At 38.8% G+C, this 15,580-nt stretch overlaps 1 protein-coding gene across 4 annotated transcripts in view; it reads left to right on the top strand.

The window, feature by feature from the left end:
* The first annotated feature begins 1,199 nt into the window (after positions 1–1,199).
* Positions 1,200–15,580, top strand: part of ahnak (AHNAK nucleoprotein) — a 34,655-nt gene continuing 20,274 nt past the window's right edge. For 2 of the 4 annotated variants that reach the window (XM_041989762.1, XM_041989765.1), the window contains exons 1-6: positions 1,201–1,447; positions 8,287–8,350; positions 12,270–12,328; positions 12,424–12,580; positions 12,698–12,924; positions 13,033–15,384. In XM_041989762.1, coding sequence (XP_041845696.1) covers positions 12,424–12,580; positions 12,698–12,924; positions 13,033–15,384 — 2,736 coding nt within the window. In that variant the 5' untranslated portion in view covers positions 1,201–1,447; positions 8,287–8,350; positions 12,270–12,328. Of the gene's footprint in view, positions 1,448–8,286; positions 8,351–12,269; positions 12,329–12,423; positions 12,581–12,697; positions 12,925–13,032; positions 15,494–15,580 lie in introns of all 4 variants that reach the window. The other 2 variants (XM_041989766.1, XM_041989764.1) reach the window with 2 other exon arrangements.

The following is a 15,580-nucleotide window of genomic DNA, read 5'->3' as shown; positions in this document are numbered from 1 at the left end:
AGACTTTAAATGAACACAGTGTGATCAGTGGTGTAGAAAAAAAAAAAAAGGACACTTCAGGTCATCTGACATCGCTGCTGGTAATATCTGAAAAGAAAAACAGAATGGGAGCCAGACTGTTATATTCTTTTAGTTACTGAACTCGTGTTTAATCAGACATGTTCGTTTATGAGTCATTTGCTGACCTAGTTATGCCCATAACCCCGGGCTGAAATCGTTGAAGGCACCGCCCAAAATGGCTCCCTTACAACAAGCTACCCTTACCGTGTGTCCAGCAGCATGCAGCTGTGTTCAGTTTAAATGTTTTCACTTTAATACTGCAGTTATTTTCTTTGGCTGGTCCGGAATTTGAACTGAACTGCAAAACATGTTTAAAACACTTGAAATGACAACGGGTTGGTAAAGGAGGAGCACCTGTGACAATAAGATGTTTCACATAGTAAAACGTTCATGTGACGCTAGTAGAGAATAATGCAAAGAGCCTGTGTTATCCAGACATACAAATACGTACATACATCAGTGTTTTCTTCCAAGATGGCATGGATAAAAATTAATCTCTATACTTACATAAGACAACTTTATGATTTGTTAGAAACATTTTAAACTCCATAAAAACATGAAAGTGGACGTGAAATATTGAGTATCTGCAGCGCCTTAGTTTGGGGTGGGCATTGTTAAAACAAAAGATTTTAGTAAAACTCTTGTAAACTATCACTTTGTTTTTGGTATGTAAGAAAGGGACTCACTCCTGAGTCATTTTGTTAATGATAAGTCTGTGTTACTTTGTGTGCAGTGGTTTAAATCCTGTAATAACATGTTTATGTCACTGTTTATCATATGCTGCTTACTTTGTGGTGTGTTAGTGTGTGTACTTCAGTGTCATTCTGGTATTTAAGCCTAAAAGTAAACTGTTTAGAAACATGTTTTTAGTAGTTTTATGTGTTGAAAGCTTAAAAAATGTTTTTTTTTTTTGCTACTTTTTTCATTATAAATGCATTTAACATGAAGTAAATGTACTTTTTGTTCTTCTTTTAAGTAGAATTTCTTGTATGTCTTTGTAGCCCTCTACGTGGAGCAGTGGGTGGTCCCACTGCTGAGGACCACTCCCTCACACAGGTCCCCTCCCTTGCATTCCCCCCCTTCTGCAAACCAGGAGCCCTACCCAGTTCACTGTCCAACCATTCTGCTCAGCCCGGAGGAGCAGCCACACAGAAAAAAAAGGTTTAAATCAACTCAGTGCAGAGGAAGGAGGGCGAGAGGAGGGGTCAAAAACGCCCTGGAAATCTTGTCGACCAAGAAATAGGAAAAGAGTGACAGACTCCTGACACACTACGAAGTGGTGACAGTGTGAAAGTGCTCTTCTTGGGCTGGGGAGAAGGGGAGAAGACACATTTTCAAGGATGCTCAAGTGGGTCTGAGGCTTCTTGGGCGCAAAGATTGCGCACAGGTAAATATGCACTCTTGTTTTCTTAGAGTGGAGTGATTTTTTACCTGTTGAACTTTGTGGTACTCTGATTCAGATTTAACTGTGCTGCAAAATAACAAATCAGACTTGATAACTTGGTCAAAGTTTAAACAGCTAAGTTGCCAAAGTGTCCGAGTTATCTGTCGAACATTCCTGTACAATATTAAAAACAACTTGTGGAGAGTGTGTGTATCAGTTGTGAGATCTCAGTTACTTTGTTCTTCTTTACTACATGTGTTTCTCTGCTGTGGTTTTGGTACAAAGAAGTTAAGTATAAAGATAGCTTTTTTCCTATTTGTTTTTGTTTCTGGATAGTTGTAAGAGGGCAATACGTTGTGTGGAAATAAATTACATGCTTAAATGCTTATTACAAATTACTGCAGAGCATGAGAAGTGGGTGTGTACCCACAGCCACTTGACTGGAGTTGCGCACTTCTTTTTGAACAATGGTTATTAAACATGCATGTAATTTGTACCAACTCTTCTAGAATGGATTCAAGCTCTTTTTATTATAGTAATAAGATGAAAAGTTTAGTTTTTCTTTTTCCTTAATGCACAATAGATGTCTTATGTATACACTTTAATCTGTGGTTGTTGGGAAGGCAAACTTTCTAATGGGGATGGAATATCTCCCTCACAAGATGCACTAGGTGAAAACATAAAAGAGTTGGCTTGTGTTTGTTGATGTTATGGATGATGTGTTTCTCTTATCAGTCCACTACCCTTTTCTGAAACTTTTGAAAGGGAAGGTGTTTCCGTCTGAGCCTGCAGCAACAAGTTTGGGTGTGGATTCCTCTTGTTCACCTCCCTCCTCCTACTTTTTTTTTTCTTCCCTCCCCTCTTGCTTTGCTGTCTCTTCACAGAGGCACACCCTTTACGACCAAAGAAAAAAAGAAAGAAAGAAACCTATATACACTGCAGACAGTTGTCACAAAGAATCCCTTCTAGTACTTCCAAAGGTCCTGACCTGAACTTAAACAGTGTGCAAATGAACTTTTCTTGGCGTAGTTAGTGCGTTGTCTAAAATTCTGTTACATGGAACTCTTAAAATCTTATAATACAAATTTCCTTTTCCTGAAGTGGGGCAAATGTGTTTTTTTTTACAAAGTAGAAAGTAAAAAACTATCGTGGATGCTTGGTTCTGAGGCTCGTATATATTTTATGACTTAGTTTTTTTAAAGTTTTGGACAGAGAGCGATTTGTCTCTCTCTCTTTTACCTTGGGTTTCTTAACCTGGGCTCCTTGCCAGGGTGTGCGGGGGGAGAAGATGGGAGGAAGACAGGGAAAGAGAGTCAGGGAGTGAGTTGGAGAGGGGGGGATGGGCGGTACTGGGGTGAAGAGGGGAGTTATGGAATGTAGTGGTTTGGAAAGACAAGCTAATTGAAACCAGGTTTGAGGCATAGAGGGGGGGAGCTAAGACTTTGCACTTTTGGAGAAAAAGAAAAAAAGAAATTTCAGAAACCCCAAAGTCAATGGAGATTTCTGGCTATACTGCAGTTAAAGGACATCTTTTTAGGTTTTCTTCAAACGTCTATAATCACATATACTCTGGTCTGTTTGACATGAAGCATGTGATTAAGTTGTGGAAAAAGCATATAGATGTAGTGTTTTATTGAATCTGTTGGAACTTAGATTTCACTGTGTGCAGTTGCCTGTCCTCCACCGCTCCCTCCTGCCACACCCAAAAGTCTAAGCTGCGTTCTGTTCTAGTCTGTACTGTGTTTTCAACAATTCGCTCTTAACCCACATTTAGTGCCCTGCAGCTGGAAATGTCTGGCAGGTCTCAAATTGCTCTTGTCAAGGTGATTGATTGTGAAGCAGACTGCCCAAGGGTTAAAATTTTCACGTAGAAAAGGTAGAGCTAAAAGATATTTGTGTACTTGTTTTGAGCTACACTGTTCAAAACTTTACGTTTAACTTAGTAAAACAATGGATGTTAAGTTATGCATGTGTGTTGGCTCAGAAATGCGTCATAAATATGGAAGATAACTCATATTTCAAGCTTGTAAACTGTCTGTTCCAAATTGCCAGAGGTTGAAATGCATGCCAGTTAACAAGACATAATCTTGGCCTAGGGCAGATACTGTTTGTCTAAATGCTCACACTGACTACCAGTGCAAGTAGTACTGAGTCTACATTATGTTGTCACCTAAACTAATGTAAGCCATTTTAAATTCCAAAAACTGCACAATTTTTTAATTGGTCAAATTTTTCTCAGTCAACATAGGAATTTTGTTGCACATGCCACCTTCGTGGCAAAAGGCACTTTCTTTAGCTGGCAAGATAGCTGTGACTCATGACTGTTTGGAGTCTTAACTTGTATTAAGATATTTATCACAGTGTTACACCAAACTCAACCACATCATTTTGGGCTGTTGATTGACAGCAGGGACTAGAGGAGTGGCGTTGCTCATATGCGCTAGTGTTAAACTTAAGGAAACTGGCCTCCAGCACACTTCCTCAGCCATTTCCTCATGGGTTTGTTGAGTGGGTGGTTGGAAAAAGGCGACAGCGTGGGCTGACAAAAGAAGCAATGAAAATAGTATATAGGCTGAAAGAATAAAGAGGGGTGATTGCAGTGAAATTGTAGCTCATTCCTGCCTGGCATTCATATCACTGCAAAACTAGGTGCTTGAACATCCTGAGGCTCTGAAGTCCCACCCTACAAACTAAAGTTTGGTTGCAAATAAACATTTAACTGTAGTGTGCGATTTTAGAAAGTCTTTTTAGTCAATTCAAACAGCAGCCACTCCCATCTCACCCATACAGCGTTGGTTTGGAATGTTTCACCATGTCCTCAGTACTCTGTGGAACGCACATCATTACTGTTACTTGCCTTGTTGTTGAGAAATAGTGATTTGAGAGGTATGATGAGACGATCATCACAAGTCATAACACCCATTTAAGTCACACCCTTGTGTGTACCCGTGCGTGCAATTCACTCTTGTTTATTGTGGTGGCTTGTTTGGTGGAGTTTTGTGAGCAGTGAGCCCAAAAAGGGTGTGAATATTTTCTTCCTGATAAGCCAATAACTTACACCACTGCTCTCCCAAACATCTGTTATACAGAACCATCCAAAAACAATAAATCTTATATAAACGCTGTTTTTCTGCACAGTCTACCTGCCCCACAGTGCTTATCTTGTAATGTTGCCCCATATGAGGAATGACATGCAGCATCTGTTACCAAAACTATTTGGAGTGGGGGCCGAAAATGTCAGGCAGCAGGGTCTGGAATGCAAACTTGGAAATACATTCAGCTTTGTTTAGGTTTTCTTTATCTGGTAGGAGATACTTAAGGATGGCATTTTTCTTCTAGCACATTTGCTTTCTTTAAACATATTTGCCAAATTTTTTTGCATATGCTGGTAGGTGAATGAATTTACAATGAATAAAATCTGATGTCTGAATAAACATTTTGCCACCGCGCTTGCCATCTAGCCCTCCTCATAACCCTTTTGTCCCTTTCTCCATGAATGGATTCCTGATTGTTTTAGTTAAAAACTGACTCAAACAAATTTTGATTGGTTTGTCATATGAAGCTGAGTAGTTACATGTCGTGACCTTAATAATTTGTTTAACATTTTAGTATGATGCTTATAATATCCTGTTCTAAACATCACTTTCCTATTTCCCCCTTGGGTGTTGCCAGTTATGTCAGTTCAAAATTTGCCTGCTCATTCTACATGTTGCTGTGCTGAGGGAACAAGTCAATGCATCTTGTCATCTTATTTATTACTTGGTTAGTTGCTCAATGTTTTTTGGCTCTGAAACTGTTCATGGGCAGTGGCCCAGGTTCACTTCTCTTTTCTGAAAATATTAATAAAAATGTTGTTTTGCATTTTTAATAAAAGGGTTATGACTGTGTTCTTTTTATCTAATGGATTGGGAGCCTTTTGTTTTAATGCCTCACAAATACAACTGTTTGTGATGGAGTTCTGAAGTAGGATGGAAAAACTTCTTTTAAAGTCTTTGCTCATATGGAAAAAGTCAGAGAAACTTTGTAAAAGGAAATTTGTCTTGAGATCACCACCTCTTGGTTGTCTTGTGATGTAAAAGAGAGCAAAGCAAATAAAAGCAATAAGTGACCTAGAACGTCCTTTTAAGAACATCCTGTATGACTTTAATTCTGATTTAAATAACAATGAAAGCAAAGTTTAAAATGTGCTTTCAGTGCAACTCTTGGGCTTATTTGTGATCTCGTAAAAGCAAGAGAAGAGGATTTTTTCTCAGTTTTTCCATTTGGTGTCTGACTCCTGCCAAAGTCACAATGGTTTAATCAGCAGCCGGCCAAGTTGGCGTCAGTGGGCAGGCTTTGGTCTTATACAGGACTTGTGGTTTGGTTTAGGACTATGTGGACATGGAGAACTGAAAAGAACCATTTATTTTGACCCTCATTCCTTTTATATGCGTCATGCAAGCATGTCCTATCTGCTTTTGAGGGAGGACTGAAGGCTGGGGGCCTGCTGTGTCTCTTTTTGTGTTTGTTGTACATGCTGTGTCAAACTACAATGTGCTGAGAGGAACAGAGTCGATGCTGTTTTGACAACATGACTGATTTAGTCACTGCTGTCCTCTCTCCTCCTTTACCCCTCTGCACTGGTGTCTTTTTATTTACTCATAATCAAATCTTATCACTCACTAGTGTTGCTGTGCATGATGCACTTAGTAGTGAGACGTAATCAATGCCACACTGCTCCTCTTCTCTATGCACTAAATTACTAAATTGATTGGATTTGGCAGCCAACTTGGTGGACTAACTTCAACTTCTTTGATAAGTATCCAGTCTGCTGTGACCTACTTAAGTGAAAACCAGGCATGTGCCTTCAGGAGTTTTGACAAAGGTGTAAGGAAATAATAAAGAAAGTGTTGTTTGTTGTATCAACCAAATGCACAGATAGTAAAATAGTTAAACCTGTTAAAGATATCTGCTTTTACATCTGACTGTTTATTTGAGAAAATGTGTTTTGGGGTACATCTGTAACTGGGGGGTGGGGTGGGGTGGGGGGGTGAGTCCTCAGACAGGGTTCCGGGTGGGAGGAATAAAATGAGAAAGAGGACATTTCTTTGGAGTTAGTCACTGTGGGGAGAGGCTGGGCTCCTTTCCAGCTGGCCTGACAGCTCTATCAAGGAATGTGTGTGACTGGAGGCCTGGGTGGGGTTGTGCACTGAGCTGTTCCCTCTGCAAGCAAGGCACAGAGGCATAACTACCTGACCTGCGTTGTAGAGTGTGAGATGGCATGCCTATGGCCAAGGCATGTGTCTTTATTTACCTTACCCACTGTTAGTGACCACATTTCACCTTCCTGCAACACCTTCATCTGTGTTGATGTGTGGAGTCTCAGCACAGCATTAAACAAAGAGTGGGGCAATTTCTATCTTAATTTGAATAATTTTAATTAAATATGACAATTGACAAGATATACTTACATACATTGTTATACATATGAAAATGACATTTAACGTTTTGTAGTCATTCTCTCTGCGCATTAGCGATCTAGGCAAATTCTATCTTACTATGTCGCTACTTTTACCTTTAGAGATATCCTTCAGCTGGTACCTGAATAACTCCTGACATGGCAGTCTGTTTTACATGTCTCTGTAACAAGAGCAAGGGCTGCTGAGTGTACACAGCTGCTGTGGTGCAAGTCTCTCCACACAATCATAATGACAACTATGTACTGGCTGAAATTTATCTCAGCTATTTCTGTATGAAACTCATTTAAACATTCACAAGGCTGATCAATAACAATTGATTTAGTGCAACGAATATATATATATATATATATATATATGTATATATATATATATATATATATATATATATGTTTCTTTATCTATATATTTTAGAATATGAGACCATGACAAACAATGTTATTTAGCATAATTTCCATCAAAATAATGAACTCTTTTGCTTAATAGACATAGGGTATTATGCAAGAGGAAGTTAATGATGGGGTTGGAGAGTCTGTCTTAGAAGAATTTTTCTGAGGGACATGTTCCCACCGGCAGATGCCTGTCTGCACAAAAATCAAGCCTGGTTCTGTTTGTGGAATGATTGACAAAGAGCAAGCTTTGTTTCACAATATAAGTTGACACAATAATCCTTGTAAGACCATTGGACTAGTTACAGTTAAGACTGAGTTGGCATTCAGACTAACACTTAGAATCTAAATGATGAATACAGCTGCAACAACAAAATATTGGCACTACATTCAGCTTCTATGCGTGCCCGTCACGGGTTTTGTACTTCTTGCATTCATCACTTGAGCTATGAAACCAGAGCTGAAGAATTAATGAGAACGTGTAAGAGTCCCGTCAGAACCAGTTTTGCTTCTCTTTAGCTCTTAATTTCAAGCTATATCGCTACCTATTTACTTTGAGTCTGAACGTATTCAACCCATCTCCTTTTTACCAGAGAAAGATGACAACTCACTAGTGCCTGGATTTATTTTCTTAGAGGGAGCTTCACTTAACAAGGTCAATATTGCTACCAGTAGTTGGTTCATTTTTAAAGCCCCTGAAGCATCTGATTGGTGATGAAGGGCTCACTGTGTATGTAAACTAAAATGCCATTGAGTAAGAGGTGAATGTATGACTTTATGTGTCATATGGTGGCACACCTCCATATGACAAAATTCTGCAACAATAACTCATATGTGAGGAATACCTTTTTATCATCTGTCAAGTATGTGATCAAAACATGGAATGTTATTGCATAAGAGAGTATGTTAAACTCAGGACATTTACAATGTTTAAAATCACAATAATTAAACCCCAATCCTGTTTCCCCCCCCCTTCCTTTTTTTTTTGTTGCAACAGAAGTCAAGAAGTCAAGAGCAGGAGCAGTTAACTGAAGCCCTTGGTTTTGCTTGAGCAATCCAAGGTAAGTGTCCTTAATTATGACATAACACCAGAGATCCACAAACCACATCTGTTATTGGTTAAATTAAGAAAACTTACTCCAAGACCATGTAGTCATTGTCACCTCAGAGCAATGATCTCTTATGTGGCTTGATGCCAAACAACCGTTGAAAAGTTTGTTGTGTAGGCGCCTTTGAACCTGGATGGTCGTGCCTCCACTATTTAGCTGTGAAAGGCCTTCCCTGTGGAAATCTGACACTTTGATGTTTCAACTCCCTGCACCTCCTTTTTTGCACCCCTCCTTCCTTCACGAGTGACCACCTGTTCCACTCAAACCCTCCTTATGAAGTGCCTTTGCCAAAAGCTCGCTGAGCTCACGCTCTTAAGTGCTTGTTGTCAGCAGCTGTGGGATATTTATTTCTCTTTGGTGAGGCTAAATCTTACTCAAACGTCAATATAAAAATGAGTGCAGCTACTGTTTGTCAATGACAAGACATGGAGACCCAGAAATGCTCTGTGGTTGCACTCTAGTAACAGAAGGTTTTGTCTGGCTTGCTGTCCCCACGCCCCCTTTTCCCAACACATACCAGGCCATAATAAAACATGACAGGCAGACAAGCTCGTCTGTCTCCCTTTACTCTCACTCTCTCCCGGCCTCCACGGCTTCCCTCAAAGATTTGAGTAAAAATCTAATTTGTTTGTTAATATTTGTTCACATGTACTTTTGAAGACTTCCCTAATCAAGTTTACAGATATGTGGGCTGAGAATGCTCTGGTAGAGGACTAGTTGATTGTCATGTTGTCTGATCATTCACACAGACTGTCTGCTTGTCTTGTGATTCCAAGAACAGAAGCGTATTATTCAGCTTCTGTTTACGACACAGCCCATATCTAATCATATGATCTTTTTAGATTGAGTTAATTGTCCATTGCTCGATTTCCCAACTTACTTTAAAGCAGTGCTAAGGCCTGTATCAAACTTTCCTAAAGGGGGATTCAAAAGCAACACTTTGGGCTTAGTTCGGTAAAGAAAAATAAAAGGGAGAAGGTAGGGCACCTTCTTCTGGGTGTTTGGTTTGCCCTTTGGGCAGCGTTGTGTTGCCTCTGAGTAAACGTTCTGTGACTGTTCTGCATTTTTAATTTCTGCTTGGATTCCTTTTCGTTTCTTCAGTTAACCTGCAGGCAAACAACTGTTTCATAATAATTCATCTCTTTCTCTCTCTCTCTCTCTCTCTCTCTCTCTCTCTCTCTCTCTCTCGCTCTTTTTTTGCTATTTCCTTTTTTGCTTGCTCCCTACCTTTCTGTTGCTTACATCCATCCACCACTGCATGCCTTAGCGCCTCTCCGAAGCTTGTTGCTAGGAATATATCAAAACTGTGAGAATAACAGCACAAATGACTCACTTTCAATAGTGGAGAGTCTCAGCATGAGGCTGAAATGCACAAGGAGGAAAAAATGATAAACTAAAATATTACTGATTTTATACAGTTTTACATTAAAACAAATAAAGACAGATTATGTGAGAGCTTAAGGTTTTGAATTAGAGACATCAATAAGAAGTTAAAAGTTTATGAACATGTTAAAGTTGCCTTCCACCCTTGTTCTGTGACACATTTTCAACACTAAACAGTTGCATTCTCAGTAAGCCTCTATGTGTGAAAAGTAAGAAAAAGTAAAGACTTGTCTAAGGTTTACAACATAAAAATTTCCTAATCTATTTTAAATAACTGGATGACGAGAGGTTGTGGAGGTGTAAAATGAACCACACTATGACCCACAAGGAAAAACATAAACTCTTTTGGGTCTGTTTAGTCCAAAATATGCTCCGTTCAGGTGAGATCAGAAAACCCAAATTAGATTCCATAAGAGACAGTGTCAGATGACTGGAGTGGAATTTGCTCTGCAAACGTTGATTGTTTATTTGAAACGGCTCCATTTAACCCCTTGATGTTGACACATTTCAGCTGTAATTGGTACATATTGAAATGTGACTAACGTTCAAATTTCAAGATTTATTTGGGTTAATGTAACAATTAGAAAAGCATAACAAGAACAAAACAAAGGTAAGATCAGATTGTACATTACCAAAAGTAGTTGGTGTCATCTGTGTCTTACAAACACCATCCCACTATTATTATTATCCTTCAATTGGCCATGCTTTCTGTTTTTCAATCCAGAGTCTGCAAAAGTCTATTTTAGTTAAAGCAGTATAGAGGGTTTAATATTACCTCAAAGCATTGCATACATTCTCCAGTATTCCCAATCACACAGTACTTAACAGTGTGTTATTAGTGCCTTGCCAGTTATTTGCCCTTGGGCAGGCTCCAACAAACTAGTGAGACTAAACTGCAAATCACACTAGATTCCTCAGTGACATTTTACTGAAGCTTTTATTGCATGCATGCATAACAATGTTGTTTTCTTATATTTCTTTTACTTATGATTCTGTATATTAGCAGCATCGCAAAAAAAATGTAAACATTATGAATGAAAGGTGCACATTACAGATTAAAGATTTGTTTGGAATGTCTTTGTCTTCGCAACACATTCCTTTTTACTTTTATTGATGTTATTTAGAGTGAAATAGTACACATACAAGAGTGTTTCAGTAGTAATTGTTTTCAAATCTATAAATATCCAAAGATACATTTTAAAAATACAGAATTTTTTTCCTCTAAAAGTATTCATATAATCTTGAATTTATTTATTTATTTACTTTTTAATCAGGCACAAAAGAATCAACCTTTGAGGAATCAGTGGTAAAAGTTCTGGGTTTACAGGTCTTCTATTCTTACGTATTTTTTTCAAGTATATGTAAACCAAGCCACACTCTAGGATGGTCCCTGGTTGTTAAGGCTATACCATGAAAACACAGGCAGTCTGTCCCCACAATGACTCATATCCTGTTTCTTTTGTGCCACCCATGGATAGGCTCTTACCATTTGTTTTGGTTGATTACAGGCAGAACATTTGCTGAAACCAACTGAATGGTTGGAACAAGCTGCGAGAGCAATTCTCTCACTGAAATGAGTGTTGTAACAGAGTTTTGACAGTCTCTAACAATAAAATATCATTAAATGAAAAAGAGTCTTTGACAAACACAATAATTTTTGACATACGTTGAAGTCAGTAGGCCATTTATTGGTTCATTTATTGAACCATTAAATCACGTGATAGTAATACTCTATTAAATAGCTTTGCATAATTCAAATGATAGGTTGTGGAGAGTGTGGCCTTAATGAAACAATAAGTTGTTTTAAAAATAAGAGCATGTACAGCTCAGCATATCTGACGTTGTATGTCTGAAAATGATGTAAACACAACATATTGATAGCTATAAATGGGATTATGAAGTGGAATAGCTACAGTTATGTGTTTTTTTTTATTTATTTAATCTAACTACAGTTCTTCAAAACTACTGTTAAACTATAGTGATGTGGATATGCATAGTTTCAAAACTAAAAAATAATAAAAAGTTTGATGTGAATCGTATATGTAGGCACATGTGCACTTGCTTTACTATGGGTAATTCTGTTGAGCAGTTCTACTGCTCTGTGTCTGTTTTCCTAAAGCTGGGCAGCTTTAACCATAATTGTTCTATCTATTGACTTTTAGTTAGGGTGTAGGTGCAGGATTTAGCTGCTTTCCTTAGGGCAGGGTGTGGTCTGACTTCAACCAAATTTCCAAAATATAAAACGTTCAAGAGGGAGGGTGCTGGTGGAGTGGTGCTGGGGAGATGCAGGGAGGGTGATTGTTGTCTTAAAGAGGTTTACCACCATCTACTGTTCACCTTTGGGGCTTACAACCTAATTAGTTGTGGTGCAATTTTCACCCAGGCAAATGGAGACATTGTTTTCAGACTAAAATAATACTTTGTTCAGGACAAAATACTTTCTATGTTGGTTTTGTTTGAAAATTTTGATTGTATTTTCTTCATGCAGGAAAACAATAACAGCATTTCCATCATACCAAGGCTGAAATAAAAAAAAAACAAAACAAGGTATTTTAAGTCATGATTACAAAAAATCACATTTTTCATATTTTATTATGTAGCTTTTCACATTGAACCCATTATTTACATGGCTATGTTTACAGATGGCTGACGAGGAGGACACCAGGGAGGTGCTCTTTCCAGACTGGGAAGGTCCAGACAAAACTGGCTTAACCATTGAACACTCAAGTGGTGGCGAGATCTTTGTCAGAGAGGTAAAAGGAGAGTCACCTGCAGCACGGTCTGGAAAAGTATATGAAGGTAACATTTTTTTTTTCTCCTTCAAATTAGTGGTTTTGGTCTGATTTGTTTCAACTACAACTACTCTTCAAAAGTTAACAACAGACTTTCTGGCTGCTGTCTTCATTTAATTCATAGGTGACCAGATTGTGGGTGCAACTATTTACTTTGATAATATGAGCTCAGAAGAGACAGCTGAGCTACTGAAGACTTTGAACAAACACAAAGTTGGACTGAAACTACAAAACAAAGCAGACAAATCCCCTTGCTACTCGCCCTTGAGCACACCATGTCGTTCACCAATGGGCACCCTCACGTGGGAAGGGAAGACCCACTTTGGAGGTTCTAGTCCAGATATCATTCTTGTGAGTTCCTTTTTTAAAAACTAGCCATACTATATAGGTGCTTATGAACTAATTCATAATATTCTAAGACTGCTGTGTTGTATGTTTCTATATGTTTTTAATCAACAGAGTGGGGATGATGAGGACTACAAGAGAATATACACAAAAAAGATTAAACCAAGGCTGAAGTCTGAAGACCTTGCAGAGGGAGTGGATGTTCGGACAGAGCGGCATAGCAGCACAAGCAGTGACGGCAGCACAATTACCACCATCACTCGTCGTATCACGACCTACACAGTTGATATGCCGGGTGGCATAAGTGAGAAACTTGAAATGTCAAGTCCAGACTTGAAGAGACTACGGCATGACTCTGGAGAAGGCTCTCCTCATATCAGAATTTTACATGGCAGCCCTTCAAGTAAAGTGGGAGCAGAAGAGGGAGTCTTTGAGTCAGGAAATGTAAGTTACACTGGGCCACAAGTCAGTTCTACAGAGACACACTGGGGAAGCAGGGGAGTTCAGACAACAGTCATAAGAGAGGGAAAAGACAGAAATACTGATCTCAGATTTAAAGGACTAAACTTTGGCGTAACAGGCCACAAAGACACAGACATCTCAAGAGGGAGTGGAGAGCAAGGAGGGGAAAGCATTCAGGTTTCTGAAACAAACATGACATTAAGAGACAGCACAAATTCTGGTAATAGGAATGTAGCATTAGGAGGGTTGGGAGGTGCAGAGATTGATGAAAATGGAGCATCCATTAGTGTCTCTTTACTGGGAAAAAGCACGCAGATTTCAGCTACAGCTTTGGATAAAACACAAGTGGGAGGTTCTGACACCAGTTTAGAGAGGCCAAAAGCAAAGGTATCTAATATTACCATCAGTCACCCACAGAAAAAGGGATCAGGTAGTACTGATGTCAGACCTGCTGGAGTGTATACAGATGTTGATACTAACACAAGAACACCAATTAACATAGGTAATATTACCTCAGGATTATCTTCATCGCCAGGCAATGTTTCAGTGACAGGTATGGATATAAATTTCACAAGTTCAAAGATAAAACTTGATGATGTCAACTTGCCATGTACAAAGGGAGTAATGAAAGTATCTGGAACAACCACTGATGTTTCAGGATATGGAACTGAGGCAGTGATGAGTGGCACGAAAAAGACAACAATTACTATGCCGTCATTACAAATGAAAGATATAGAAAAAACAAAGCTGGACATCAGGGAGAAAGATGTGCAAATGAAAGGCCCAAGCTACAACACTGTAGAAACAGTTGTCAGTGTAAGATCTGTAGAGGGTGAGAGTGACTTCAAAGTACCAAAAAATGAATGCAAATACAAAATGGAGGTTAAAGGTCCATCTCTGTCTGGAGGACATTTAGATGTTAACCTGAAAAGTTCTAAGCTTGATGAAAATCATGATGATACAGCATCAAAGGAGAGTAAAACAGCACCACCAAAAGCAAACATTAAAGGTACAGAATTAAATACTGAAACAAAAGAAGGGGATTTTGAAATTCTTAAAATAAAGATGCCCTCTTTTGGGTCCACAGGATCAAAAGTGGATACAAAAGTTGAGATTAAAGCAAACAACTCACCAGTTGAAAGCAGTGGCATGACAACAACAGGACCTGGGTTCAGTTTGCCATCTGTGCCAGTTCCAATGTTGAAGGAAGGAACACAAACAAAAATAGGATCCAAAGTGGACAGAGTAGATGTAGAACGTGATAAATTCAAAATCTCATCAACAAAATGTGACGAAGATGTGAACTTAAAAAGTCCCAAACTCAAAGGTAATGTGGATGAATCAGGTCCAAAAATAGAGGGAGACTTTAAAAAATCTGACATTAATGTCAAAAGTCAGGAAATGGACATTACAGGAAACATGGGTGGATTTGAAATGCCAAAAATAAAGATGCCATCACTGAACGTTAAAGGACCAACAGTGGAAGCTCCAGATGTAGACATCAATAATAAAGGGCCTAAAGTTGGAGGTAATGTGGATGTAAAAGCTCCAAAGACTCAAAAGAATGAAGTTCCTAAAATGCACATTCAAGGATCAGATATTGAAAAAGAGGGTCAAGAAGGAGGGATTAAAATGCTTAAATTCAAGATGCCATCATTTGGAATGAAGGGTTCAGAAGGTGATGTCAATCTTCCTAAAACAAATATTGATGTGGAAACACCTAATGTCAACATGAAAGGGTCAGAGGTTGAAATTGAGGGCCCAAATGGTAACTTCAAAGGACCCAAATTCAACATGCCAACAATTTCAGGACCAAAATTATCCATGCCAGATGTGGATTTTAACTTGAAAGGTCCCAAACTGAAAGGTGACATGGATGTGTCAGCACCAAAGATAAAGGGAGACATAAAAACACCAGATCTTGACATTAAGGGTCCAAAAGTTGACATTGAAGGACCAAAGGGTGGAATTGACATGCCAAAAATAAAGATGCCATCACTGAACATTAAGGGTCCAAAAGTGGAGGCTCCAGATGTGGACATCAAACTAAAAGGACCTAAAGTAGAGGGGGATGTGGATGTAAAAGCTCCAAAGATTGAAGGGAACATTGAAGGTCCCGCATTGGAACTTGAAGGCCCAGATATAGACACTGAGGGTCACAAAGGAGGGTTTAAAATGCCCAAGTTAAAAATGCCATCAT

Source organism: Melanotaenia boesemani, chromosome 7 (assembly GCF_017639745.1).
Source record: "Melanotaenia boesemani isolate fMelBoe1 chromosome 7, fMelBoe1.pri, whole genome shotgun sequence".
Taxonomy (NCBI): Eukaryota; Metazoa; Chordata; class Actinopteri; order Atheriniformes; family Melanotaeniidae; genus Melanotaenia; species Melanotaenia boesemani.
The sequence above is the reverse complement of the archived record's forward strand: the minus strand, read 5'-3'. Positions and strand labels throughout refer to the sequence as shown.